Here is a 13142-nt window from a genome sequence, read left to right as displayed (position 1 = left end):
CAACTATCTCCTGTATTTATAATTTGCCTGGTGTCTTTTCATATTACAGAGTACCCTACAAAATGAATGAAATGTAATGTAATTTATAATAGGATGTGACAACAGATATTAACATATTGCAATTTATGCTAATGCTTTCCTTTCATTCAGAAAGAAACCTGTGTATTTTGTGTTTGAGTATGCTGTAGAAATCCATTGATATATTTGCAATGCTGTCCAAAGTGTGCATTTACGCTATGTACTCACAGTAAATAAACTTGATATGATGCTGCTCCATATTCTAACTCAGTTGTTTTAAATACTAGGGGAGTCTGGTGAGTCATTGAACACACATTCAATTTCTGTACAGTCCAATGGATGTGTATAATGACAAGATATTACAAAACTGTTTGAAGGAAAGCATCACTTAAGTATTACTTAAGTATATAAAATATAATTTTGCCCGTATCAGATTTGTTTAAAAAAAAAAAAAGATTTACTATCCCGAAGGAATAATAATCTTTGCACAGGGGGCCTTTATTGTGAAATGTGACGGAAACAACCCGGAAGTTATTTCCTGTCGTCCTACACGTGTGTTTACACGCGTCTACACCCGTAAGCTTAGCCTGTCAGATATAATTTGTTATCTGAATTATTGACGAATACTTTATTCTGGTGGTCATGTCTTTATGAGAAAACTTGCATCCAATACTGTCTATGCCTGGGTCACCTCTCTAAAATATTGAATTTGACATCACGTTGGGTCATCATTTACGAGCTAGCACGCAGCTAGCTAGCTTGATGTACAGTAGCATGTATCGACACACATTAATAATACACAGATATGCATGTTCTGTTGTAGCCGCATTATTTTCTTGCTACATTTCAACGAAGTGCATCCGGTGATTGTGTGGTCCTTGGGATGACATGTTAATTCCACTAGCTATTTTCTATTCCTAGATGTTACAATGACTGACGCATTCAGCACCAACAGTGAACTGGTTATTCAGCGCGTGCTGGACGTAACAGCAGAGAAGGATGTTCACTGTGGGAATCTAGATGAGCATTATCAGATAAAGGCGACATGCCATTTCATCAATGATCATCAGTTCAAAAAGGTATGAGGGTTCAACAACGCAGTTGTGTGTGTGTGTGTGTGTGTGTGTGTGTGTGTGTGTGTGTGTGTGTGTGTGTGTGTGTGTGTGTGTGTAAAAATTATGAATCATTTGTGCTTTAGGTTGCCTTGCAATTTCCAGATGAGGTGCTGGTTGATTCAATAGCAATTGCTGCAGAGATTGAGAAGGGAACCAAAGCAAAACTATTCATCCTTGGAGACACGTCCTATGGCAGGTAGGAAAACATTGTTGTGTTATTATCAAAAACATGAAAGTGATAGAAAATGTAAACGTATTTAATTATTTCTTATTGAATGAGACTGGTGCATTTTGGGGTTTGGGGTCAGCCAGAATGTTCTGGAGTGGGTGTACAGCAGCTTGGGGGAGCGCATCGTCACGTTCAATATGACAGTCTGGTATGGTATTCTGAGCGTGAGGAGCAATAGCAAACTGACCAGAATAGTAAACACAGCCATCAAAGTAATTGGTCGACCACAGGCACATTTGAGCATTCTGTTCCACAAGACAACCAAAAGGAAGACACTGGCTGTCGTTGGCGACCCCTCCCACCCACTACACCCTCAGTTAAAGAGGCTTTCCTCTGGCCGGCACTTCAGAATGCCCATGGCCAAGAAGAACATGTTCTAAAATTAATTAGTTGGATGCAAAGTAAATTGTATCGGTATATTTACTTGTCTATCTAATGCAGTTGGGACAGTGGTCGTTTGTGAGTGAATGTATTGATATCCTCTATGTTGTTAGTGTATGCAGCATGATGGACTGACTGGTTTAAATGTGTCTGATGTGAGAATGTATGTGTTTGATTATTTTAATGGAAGGTGATGCCAAAGAAAAATGTCCATCCGGGATGGACAATAGTTTTATTCTGTTCTATTTGCAAGCATTATTTTGGCCATTATTTGTTTTATCATTTGACATTTGTCACCATAACCTTATTGTCAATACTCTTGATATTTCCAGTTGTTGTGTAGATGAAGTTGCAGCGGAGCATGTGGGCGCAGACTGCATCGTACACTACGGGAGGGCTTGTCTCAGCCCATCCAGAAGACTCCCTCTGATGTACGTCTTTGAGAGGAAACCTGTGGTCCTGGAGACGTGTGTCTCCTCCTTCAGAGAGCTATACCCCAACAGACAGAGTCACGTCATCCTCTTGTACGATGTCAACTATGATCACATTAATGGTAAGCCTTTCAGCTTCACACAATGATGTATGTCCCTTTTGTCCCATTGTGTGAATGTTTTTTAAGACGGGTAACTTTCAGTTTGTGATATCCTTACAAAGGAATGTGAGCGATTTATACTTTTTCCTCAGGTTGATTTGCAACATAGTTTTAGAAATATATTAAAACGAGATATGCGTTTCAACGTATTTTAGCAACTTACTTAATACTGGTTTATAGCATGATAATGTCTCTCCTCAGACGATCTTCTGGCGCTGCTGTCATCTGAGTATCCGAACATTTCCGCCTCAACCCTTCACGTGGACGGAGAACTTTGCTACAGTCACGGAGAAACACATGGACAACACAATGTCAGCAGTTCTCAGTGTCAAAACGGTGATCAAGTCGTTCAACAGTTCGGAAGGCAGTTTGTCTTGAAATCTGGACTGACCATTGAGGACTACAGTGTGTTTTTTATCGGCCATGAAGGTGCAACCATGACAAACTTCATGATGACTTGGAACCGCTGCTCTTTCTGCTCTTTTGACCCTGTAACAATGACAGGTCGGACTGAGTCGATCAGTATCAACAAAGCTTTGATGAAGCGATATTACGCAATAGAGAGGGCAAAGGATGCCAGTGTGGTGGGCATTCTTGTGGGTACACTTGGCGTGGCAAACTACCTCACCATCATCGAGCAGCTGAAAGAAACCATCCACAGAGCAGGGAAAAAGAGCTACATGTTTGCCATGGGGAAACTGAATGTGGCCAAACTGGCTAACTTTCTTGAGATTGACATTTATGTACTGATCGCATGTCCTGAGAACTCCTTGTTGGACTCCAGTGAGTTCTACAAACCGGTCGTGACCCCCTTTGAAATGGAGGTGGCCTGCAACAAGAAAAGGGAATGGTCAGGAGAGTACGTCACAGACTTCCGCGATCTGCTTCCAGGTAGGATCTGATTGACATTGATTTGTTCCTGAATTAAAGTTTTGTGAGCAAGAATAGACCTGGTGTTTTACCCTGGTTCCAGATCTGTTTATGTCATCAAGCCAGGAGTTGGCAAGACAGTACAAACAGCTCTGGGACCAGGCCATAGGTATCAAGACTAATAGTAAAACCTGTTGTAGGTGGATCTAAGCATGTGGCCTTGGCGAACCCTGACGATCTCGAGGACGGTGATGAGACTGATGTCTCCCTCATCACCGGAGCTTTACGAATGACCCGCTTCTCGTCCAGTGAGCCAGTGTCTTCCTCACACGACTCTTCACTCGTCCTACGGAACCAGGCGCTCACTGTGGCCAATGCTAATACAGCTGGTACGATATATCGGAAGAACAAACATAAATATCTAAAATAGGCAAAATTCACAGAATCGGGACAGGCTCCGTTGGGTTGGGGTTTAAACTCTACTCTGGGATTGCAAGACCATTAATAAAGATGCTGTTGAGTGGTAACTTTTCTTGAGTTACAATTTTCATAATTTCCTCATCCGTTTGTTTTAGCCACGTTCCTGGCGGGTCGTAGCTGGCAGGGACTGGAGCAGAAACTGGGAGAAACACCGGTGGTGAAAGCATTAGAGGGAAGGAAAGGCATCGCCATTGCCTACGAAGAGGAGCCGACGATTGACAGGGACCATTGATCATGAAAGCACTCATCACATCCAGATTATTAGTCCATTGCAAATGTTATACATATAATATCAATCAATATATTATGTTGCGTCATAGCTCAACAGTTTCCCATTTAAGTTAAGGCTTTACCAGCTATATCAGGAGTATTATATTTGCGTGAGTCACGTCAACATAGACTTTGTTTTTTTTACTGCTACACTGAAGTGTGGAGGGAGAACTGAAAATCACACCTTTTTGTTATATGGATGCTTTTTCTGAAGCATACGTGTATGAAAGTTTATAGATCAGTTGCGTCTGAAAAAATAAATGCCTGTCAAGAAATATGCAGCTAGTGTAGCAGTGGTTTGAATGTGATGAATGTCACAGTATAACAGAAGTTTAGCTGTTTTTTAAATGTAACAGATAGAATGTTGAAAATGTGAGACCACATGCTTGGACTTAAATGTACTCATCACTGTTGTGAATACGCATAATTATTATTATTTATTCAACAACTTTTTGCTCTGTAAATCACAAATGAGATATACAAAAGAGAGATATTCAAGTTGTCTGATTTTTATATTTTCATTCAAATCATTATAGGCTATATATAGGTCATTTATAGGCTATTTAGATCAGTCATAGTTTAAATTAATTGTGCTCTGTACACGTATACCAAAGGTCTTAAAACTGGAACTCAGAATAGTCTATGGCTATATAACCAATGTTTAATTTGTTTAACAATGACATAAGAAAATAACTTAGCAGAACTAAATTTTTCCTGAGGAAACTTAATTTCTGGTGTCCGATACATACACATAACAAATCATTAAAAACATACTACTGTATTACATTCATATACGTAGAAAACCAGGGCATGCTTGATTTGTGCCTGCCAAAACAGTTAAAACTTCATACTTTAACAATAACATCACATAAATCAGTAAATATCAGCCTAGTGAAGAAAAGTCCTTACTTAGGTAGACTTTTCTGACCTAAATGTCTTCCCTCAATGTAAATGTAGAAATCTGACTTTGTGTCTATGCTTCTGTATGTTTTTCTTTGATGGTTGGTTGACGGTATCCAGAACAAAGACAAAGTAGAAATAACAAATCCCACAATCTCGACAGTCATTGTTCCTTAGACTTTTGTTCTGATCATATTATTTATCTTTCATGGAAACTTCTTCCACAAAGGATGCTGGGAATATGCCAATCTTCCCGTTGCACTGTCCCTCAAACCAGTCTTCATTGACTGAAAAGAAAGTCATGAAAATGGGAGTTCTGTATTTTAAGACAACAGTAGGTTATAGCTCTTCCAATATATCATCTAATAACAGGATAATTAACACTGACAACAGATTTCTGCATTGTTGAAATGGTGCCCTGCATGAGAGAAATTAGCTCACCTTTGGAGAGAAGTAAGATGGTATCTCCTTGATGGAACTCGAGGTCCTCTGGAGTTGAAGACTCGTAGGAATGAAGGGCCATCAGTTGATTCTGGCTTTGCAGCTGCTCACTCATACCCTGTAGTGTAGATTGAAATAAGGGAAACAAGTACCCGAACTTGTCAGTCAAGTTTTATATCCCATACACTCATTTTCTAGGAGTTGACTATTACATTTGTAACTTAAAAGTCTACATATCAAACAACTTATGACATTAAATACTGTATATACTGTTCGACCACATTACCTCTTTGAGATCACACCACAGTGTTAGACGACCATTGTGGACACAGCTCCAAACATCTTCCATCCTCGTGTCCTCATCAATCACTATTTTACCAGAATCTAAGTGGGCATAGCTTGAGAAAGAACACGAAATCCCTGAGCTTGGTTTTGTAACAGTAATGAATGTTGAATTAAAGTTTTGAAGCTAATGTTTAAACAGTGCCATACCTCAAGGTGATTGCCATGGCAGGAAGGCCCAGTTTGTTACTGATTTTCTCCAGAGTGGTTGTGTAGGGAAGTCCAGGCACCATGCACATTGTTATGGTGTATGTGAAGTGCACTTTCACTACACACAGTGATGACTCTTCAATCCGGCAAGACTAGGGAATTAAATACATGTACAATTATATTTGAAATGTGTACACGTAGAGTACTGAAAAACAATTGGTATCTACATTGGATATTACATACTGTACATTTTTTTATGTATTTAAATCTATTTTATATAATTCTCATACCTCCGTTTCTGTGTCCCCAATGCTCTGATTTTCAGCAGCCAAAGCTGTTACAATAATACCCCCCAAAAAGTAAAGTTATTTGTTGCATAGCAAATAATGAAAATGTTAACTATACAACTTCCATTCTGTATTTTTACATAACAGATCTTCACCAGATTTTCTTTTAGGTCTTTTCAGTGGTTCTGGTCTAGGTGGAGCTGGGATGTCATCCTTGTCTGTCCCATCCTACAACAAAGCAATCAACCCACGTAGGAGGAATCAATTAACATAGCAATTGAAGGGTAGGCTTTATTTACCAGAATTTTGGGGATTGCAACTTAAAGGATTTTCAATTTGTTATAGCTCAGCATTGACACACACAGGTGTTAGTCAATGTCATCTTGTGATGAGGAAAAAACACTAAATAGATGGTAGAAATGTACCTGATCTTGCTTAGATGATAAGGTTATTTCCAAACGCTCCAGGAAATTATAAGGAACAAGTCCCCTCTAAAAATGTGAAGGTTAAATGAATTCACTGAACACATAGTATTTATATTTTTCAATCAAGTGTCTATCAGCATAATGAGAACAATAGATGCACATTTTAATTCAAGCATTTTTTCGATGTAATAACTAATCGTACTCTTTCATTGAAGATGACAGATGCCCAGTTGTCTTCTCCGCTGTTCAGCACAAAGACGATATTGCCAGGCACCACAGCTAACTCGTCACTTGTCTCAGGGACAAACTCAAAGAGGACAGTGTGAGGCTCACCCTCCTCCAGTGCCCTGTGGGGGGCGACAGAGATATCCTGCATTGATATCCGGCACTGTTTCTTCATGCTAACGTTTTAGCATTTTTGGCACAAATGCCATTCAAGCCATGGGACCAATATTAGCATTTTCAACGCATAATTTTTTAAAAAGCTTTCCAATCAATTTAAAATAATTTCAGATGATTTGGACATGATGCGCAAAAAAATATTCTATAGCTCCCATGACATGAATGGGATTTGTGCCACAAATGCTAAAATGTTAGCATGTGGAAACAATACGAGGGAATCTAAACCAAAGCATGGATTGCCGTCATACCTCGTCCATAGACTGCTTACAGGGTAAGAAAACCAATTTGTAATTTGGATGAACTATTCCTTTAAACTCTGGCAATCACAACAACCAAGGGCTCAATTCAATCTGTAGAGCTGCGCTACAGCGCGATAGAAATTTAAAGGCAATGTTCCCGAGTTAACGTCGACTGCATTCATGGTATATGTCGTCTCAATCGGAAATTAGCCTAACTTTACATTTAAATCGCAATATAACACTGAACTTCCGTGATACGGATTGAATCGAGCCCTAAGTGTCAAACCAGCCCCACAGTCTCTGCTAGAACTAACATCAAGAGCACATTAACTTTACCTCAGAACTTCAGGCACCTTTGGTCTGGTAGGAACCTCTTCAACCTATTCTCACCATAAAAAATAGCACATCCCATTACACTGAATATTCCTCAATTCATTTTTCAATTTTAATTGTTGATAGTTTGTATTTTAATTGTTGTTCGTTTAAAAAAATGGTTTATCATTTTTAAGGCACTATTAAAACATCATATCAAATCATATGTTACTTCACCTGTGGCTGTAACGGAGCAAAGCCAGAGAAATCATCCTGAAAGACGATGGAAGAAACAACCTGAGGATAGAGAATAAAACCGGTTCAACATGAAACAATACTTTATGAAATGCCTACTAATAAAGTGCCAAATAGCTATCCTAAAGAAACACCCAAGGCTATTCCCAATAAATGTAAATTGCACATTTCAATCCAAGTAATTGACATGCATTTTATATACACATCTACAAAGTTGCAACATTTTGCCTGTTTAAGATAAGGTGCCTATTGAAATTCTACACCCCCTTGAACTTTTTTCATATTTTGTTGCATTACAAAGTGGGATTGAAGTGTATTTCATTGTACTTTTTGGTCAAAGTGAAAAGGAAATTCTGCAGATTTGTACAAATTAATAAAAATTAAAAAACGAAAATATAATCGTAACTATTCACACCCTTTGTTAAGGCAATCATATATTAGTTCAGAACTAAAAAGTTATTTTTTTATTTTTTTTATTTCACCTTTATTTAACCGGGTAGGCCAGTTGAGAACAAGTTCTCATTTACAACTGCGACCTGGCCAAGATAAAGCAAAGCAGTGCGACACAAACAAGAACACAGAGTTACACATGGAATAAACAAACATACAGTCAACACAATAGAAAACATCTATATACAGTGTGTGCAAATGAAGTAGGATAAGGGAGGTAAGGCAATAAATAGGCCCTAGTGGCGAGGTAATTACAATTTAGCAATTAACACTGGAGTGATAGATGTACAGAAGATGAATGTGCAAGTAGAGATACTGGGGTGCAAAGAAGCACAAAAAATAAATAACAATATGGGGATGAGGTAGTTGGATGGTCTATGTACAGATGGGCTATGTGCAGGTGCAATGATCTGTGAGCTGCTCTGACAGCTGATGCTTAAAGTTAGTGAGGGAGATATGAGTCTCCAGCTTCAGTGATTTTTGCAATTCGTTCCAGTCATTGGCAACAGAGAACTGGAAGGAAAGGCGGCCAAAGGAGGAATTGGCTTTGGGGGTGACCAGTGAGATATACCTGCTGGAGCGCGTACTACGGGTGGGTGCTGCTATGGTGACCAGTGAGCTGAGATAAGGTGGGGCTTTACCTAGCAAAGACTTGTAGATGACCTAGATGATACTTATCTAATGAAGGTATGTTAGTGGTTTTAGATTTTTATTAATCTTTATAAACAATATAGAATTTTTCTTCTACTTTGACATTACAAATTATTTTGTGTAGATTGTTGATGAAAAATAACAACTAAATCAATTTTAATCCCACTTTGTAATATAATAAAATGTGAAGAAATCCAAGGGAGTGTTGACTTTCTATAGGCACTGTATGTTTTATTTTGAGAGAGAGATTAAATGGATACCTTGGCCTTGCCCAGGTAGTCCTTCTTCTCCAGTTCAGCCACGTAGTTCTTGTTTGGCTTGAACACAACTTTCGCCGGGACCTCAACTGGCTCAAACACCTTCTGCTTCTAAAGGAGTAACAGAGGATTTACAAAGGATCACCAACTTTGTTGAACAATCAGACACAGTGAAAATGCATAATAACTGATACACTTTTCACACTACTGAACCGGGCTGCCTGGCTTGGTTACTCATCCACTATAGTTGCTGAAATGAACAGTGTAAAAAAGAACAATCCAATCCAGCACAGTATGGTTTGGGTCGACATGATAATGTGAAAAAGGCGTAAAGGGCCACTCACCAGGATGCACTCCAGACCTCTGTCAATGTGGCTGAGTTTGGCCTCAGTCCTGAGGTTCAGAGCAGTCAGGATGGTCTCTTTGGCTTTCTCCCACTGACCCAGCTGAGCATGGGCCAGCGCCATGTTGTGCAGTACCTGTGGGAGTGATACCAGTCAGAAAAAGTGTTGTTGTTGTATTAAAACTACAGCTATAGAGCACTTCTCCCCCAGGTTTCAAAGTGCTCTACATTGAAACACCCACCTATGCACTGCAGCTATTGTTCTCTGCGTGTACATACTGTGATGTTGGAACAGGTTGCTGTGCAGACACTAAAATACACATAAAATATTCAACATCCAATTATTGTTACACTGGCAAGAATTCCATCATGTCTTTATCTGGACTCACCTCACAAGCATATAATTTGTATCGCAGACCAAGAGGTTTGTAGTCAATCAGCTGGTTCCCCCTCAACTCCCTGAAGGCATGTTGAAAATCAGCTAAAGACTCCTCATACCTGCAGGCAAAATGAAGAGAAATCCATACTTAGAAAAAAGGGTTCCAAAAGGGTTATTTGGCTGTCCCCATAGGATAACCCTTTTGGTTCAAGGTAGAACCCTTTTTGTTCTAGGTAGAACTATTTTGGATTTCATGTAGAACCCTTTTTACCTTGAACCAAAAATGGTTCTCCAAAGGGTTCTCTTTTGGGGACAGCCAAATAACCCTTTTAGGTTCTAGATATAACTTGTTTTATAACTTGTGTATGTTTGTGAATTGATTATTCATTTTAAGCCATTTGAAAGTATGGGATTATTTTTTAAATGTGTTATTATAATACATCCAATCACATCCCATCCCTAATATGATAGATTTATCTTGCCTCTCTTTTTTGTAGAATGTCAATGCCCTTTGAAAGAATGCAACAGCCAAGTGTCCATCCTTTCCGATACTGCCATCGAAAGCCTGCGTGATATTCAGAAGAAACTCAGTGACTTCCTCCCAATGAAATAGTAGGCTACCACAAGTATTGTGTACTATAACGGCACTTCCCCTTTTTCTGTGACTTGCATTTTTGGGAAAAGAACATGTCATTACAATGTGATAGTAACTATTAACCTTAATTGCAGTCTGATTCCTTCAGTAAAACAGGGAAAGAGAGGATTGTCTTTCAAGAATGATGAAAGTTGGTAACAACTGCCATACCTTTTCAGCTGCATCTAGGTTCTTATTAATCAAATGTAGACATCCAACGTTGAAAAAGATTTTGGAGTTCTTTTCCTGGATGTCCAGAAATGTTCCAAGGGAAGCAGCAGAGTCCCCCCGTTCGAAACAGGCCACTGCCTCATCCCACTGTTTTAGAGTATTCACAAATGACATTGTTCCAAATCAGGGAAATTAGCTACAGTGATCTGGAGAGATGAGAACAGTGGAACCACTCTTCGTAGACTGACACATTTCTCACAAGGAGGTAGGCAGGAAGTGTGATGATGACAAATTGATTTTTTTTCCACCAGTTCATGGTGTTGGCTACAACATTGCTAAAGATAGTATTTGAAATAAACATGACTAAACCCTCAGAGGTAGTAATCACACCAGTGGGGAGAGAGGCATTCTTCTTACCAAACCACATGACCTTTGTTTTGGAGGTGTTCAGAACAAGGTTTAAGGCAGAGAAAGCTTGTTGAACACTAAGAAAGCTTTGTTGTAGAGCATTTAACACAAAAACCCGGGGAGGGGCCAGCTGAGTATAAAACTGTGTCATCTGCATTTAAATGGATGAGAGAGCTTCCTACTGCCTGAGCTATGATATTGATGTAAATTGAGAAGAGCGTGGGGCCTAGGATCGAGCCTTGGTGTACTCCCTTGGTGACAGGCAGAAGCTGAGACAGCAGATGTTCTGACTTTACACACTGCACTCTTTGAGAGAGTTAGTTAGCAAACCAGGACAAAGACCCCTCAGAGACACCAATACTTTCTGCCGGCCGACAAGAATGGAATGGTCTACTGTATCAAAAGCTTTGTCCAAGTCAATAAAAATAGCAGTACAACATTGCTTAGAATCAAGGGCTTTGGTGACATCATTGAGGACCTTTAAGGTTGCAGTGACACATCCATAACCTGAGCGGAAACCAGATTGCATACCAGAGAGAATAGTATGAACATCAAGAAAGCCAGTCAGTTTTTCCAACACTTTTGATTAACAGTGCAAAATAGAAATTGGCCTATTGGTCTATAACAGTTAGGATCAGTCCTTTAAATAAAGGACGCACCGTGGCTACCTTCCAAGCAATGGGAACCTCCTCAGAGAGGAGAGGCAGGTTAAAAAGGTCAGAGATAGGCTTGGCAATGATAGGGGCTGCAACCTTAAAGAAGAAAAGATCTAAACCATCTGACCCATAAAACGTTTTAAGTCAATAGGCACTGTAGTAGTATGGAGTTAGATATCTGCTGTGGTATATTGGCCATATACCCCCGAGGTGCCTTATTGCTATTATAAACTGGTTACCAATGTAATTAGAAGAGTAAAAATACATGTTTTGTCATAACCGTGGTATACGGTATGATATACCAGCGCTTTCTGCCAATCAGTATTCAGGGCTCCAACCACCCAGTTTATAATAATGTTTAGACAGAGCATTGGGGCTGTTTACACATTTCTTGTGAGCGTGAGACAGGTATGAAAACAGATGTTGCTGCATACAGTAGAATGCATTGACAGTCCTGACATGGGCTAGGCATCCTACAGCCAGCTCGGCACCAGCTACTGTACCAAGAACAGAGATATCACTCGGCTTTCTTCTTGTAGTAGCCTAGGCCATGTGATCTTCAACTGGTGTTGGAGTAGCCTAGGCCCAGTGATCTTCTGCTGGTGTTGGAGTAGCCTAGGCCCAGTGATCTTCTGCTGGTGTTGGAGTAGCCTAGGCCCAGTGATCTTCTGCTGGTGTTGGAGTAGCCTAGGCCCAGTGATTTTCTGCTGGTGTTGGAGTAGCCTAGGCCCAGTGATCTTCTGCTGGTGTTGGAGTAGCCTAGGCCCAGTGATCTTCTGCTGGTGTTGAAGTAGCCTAGGCCCAGTGATCTTCAAGATGGATATTGGTAGCCTATGCATGTGGCATGGAGTGGAAAAACAAAACAAATACCTGTGTTTTGTTTTCCTATGTATTTGATACCCACCCAACAGGCCTCACTTCCCCAGCTTGGCTAATAAATCATTTAGTGTCTCAGTTCAGTGGGCATAATATGCATAACATATTAAAATCATAATATATGCATCTATATATACATTCACTTGACAGTTAATTAGGAAGGTTACACCCATCTTGTTAGGAAGGCTACACCTACTGGGTCGGTCCCCCCTTTGCCTCCAGAACAGCCTGAATTATTTTGGGCATGGATTCTACAAGGTACCGGAAACGTTCATTGCTCAATTGGTATCAAGGGACCTAACGTGCCAGGAAAACATTCCCCACACCAGTACACTACTGCCAACAGCCTCTACTGTTGACACCAGGCAGGATGGGTCCATGGACACATGCTGCTTACGCCAAATTCGGATTGCCATCAGCATGACGCAACAGCATTTGTCAGACCAGGTGATATTTATCCACACCTCAATTGCCAATGTTGGTGATCACATGCCCACTGGAGCTGGTTCTTCTTATTTTTAGCTGATAGGTGTGGAACCCGATGTGGTCGTCTGCTGCAATAGCCCATCTATGACAAGGATCGACAAGTTTTGCATTCCGAGATGCCAT

General features: G+C 40.0%; 2 protein-coding genes across 4 annotated transcripts; one reads left to right on the top strand and one right to left on the bottom strand.

Moving 5' to 3' along the window:
• Nucleotides 1–524: 524 nt before the first annotated feature.
• On the top strand, nucleotides 525–5001 carry dph2 (diphthamide biosynthesis 2). Of its 3 annotated transcripts, none has more exons than XM_021562492.3 (7): nucleotides 525–594; nucleotides 940–1097; nucleotides 1217–1329; nucleotides 2076–2296; nucleotides 2537–3226; nucleotides 3406–3594; nucleotides 3781–5001. In XM_021562492.3, exons 2-7 carry the CDS (start codon nucleotides 948–950, stop codon nucleotides 3915–3917), a joined length of 1500 nt encoding a protein of 499 aa, XP_021418167.3. In that variant the 5' UTR covers nucleotides 525–594; nucleotides 940–947; the 3' UTR covers nucleotides 3918–5001. The 3 variants fall into 3 exon arrangements, with proteins under 3 accessions (XP_021418167.3, XP_090055524.1, XP_090055525.1); XM_090199398.1 differs by having other exon boundaries at nucleotides 551–607; XM_090199399.1 differs by lacking the exon at nucleotides 525–594 and adding an exon at nucleotides 598–737.
• Nucleotides 4445–10828, bottom strand: LOC100136240 (neutrophil cytosolic factor 2). The gene is given in 15 exon segments (NM_001124504.1): nucleotides 4445–5142; nucleotides 5297–5414; nucleotides 5583–5694; nucleotides 5789–5940; nucleotides 6079–6122; nucleotides 6231–6303; nucleotides 6501–6566; nucleotides 6703–6847; nucleotides 7478–7521; nucleotides 7691–7750; nucleotides 9070–9177; nucleotides 9411–9545; nucleotides 9799–9907; nucleotides 10271–10353; nucleotides 10594–10828. Coding segments are annotated over 15 exon segments (1515 nt in total). The 5' UTR covers nucleotides 10768–10828; the 3' UTR covers nucleotides 4445–5050.
• Between the last annotated feature and the right edge of the window lie 2314 nt (nucleotides 10829–13142).

The sequence above is a fragment of the Oncorhynchus mykiss genome, chromosome 15 (assembly GCF_057628025.1).
Source record: "Oncorhynchus mykiss isolate SJ-2025 chromosome 15, ASM5762802v1, whole genome shotgun sequence".
NCBI lineage: Eukaryota > Metazoa > Chordata > Actinopteri > Salmoniformes > Salmonidae > Oncorhynchus > Oncorhynchus mykiss.
This window is presented reverse-complemented; position numbering and strand designations above follow the sequence as displayed.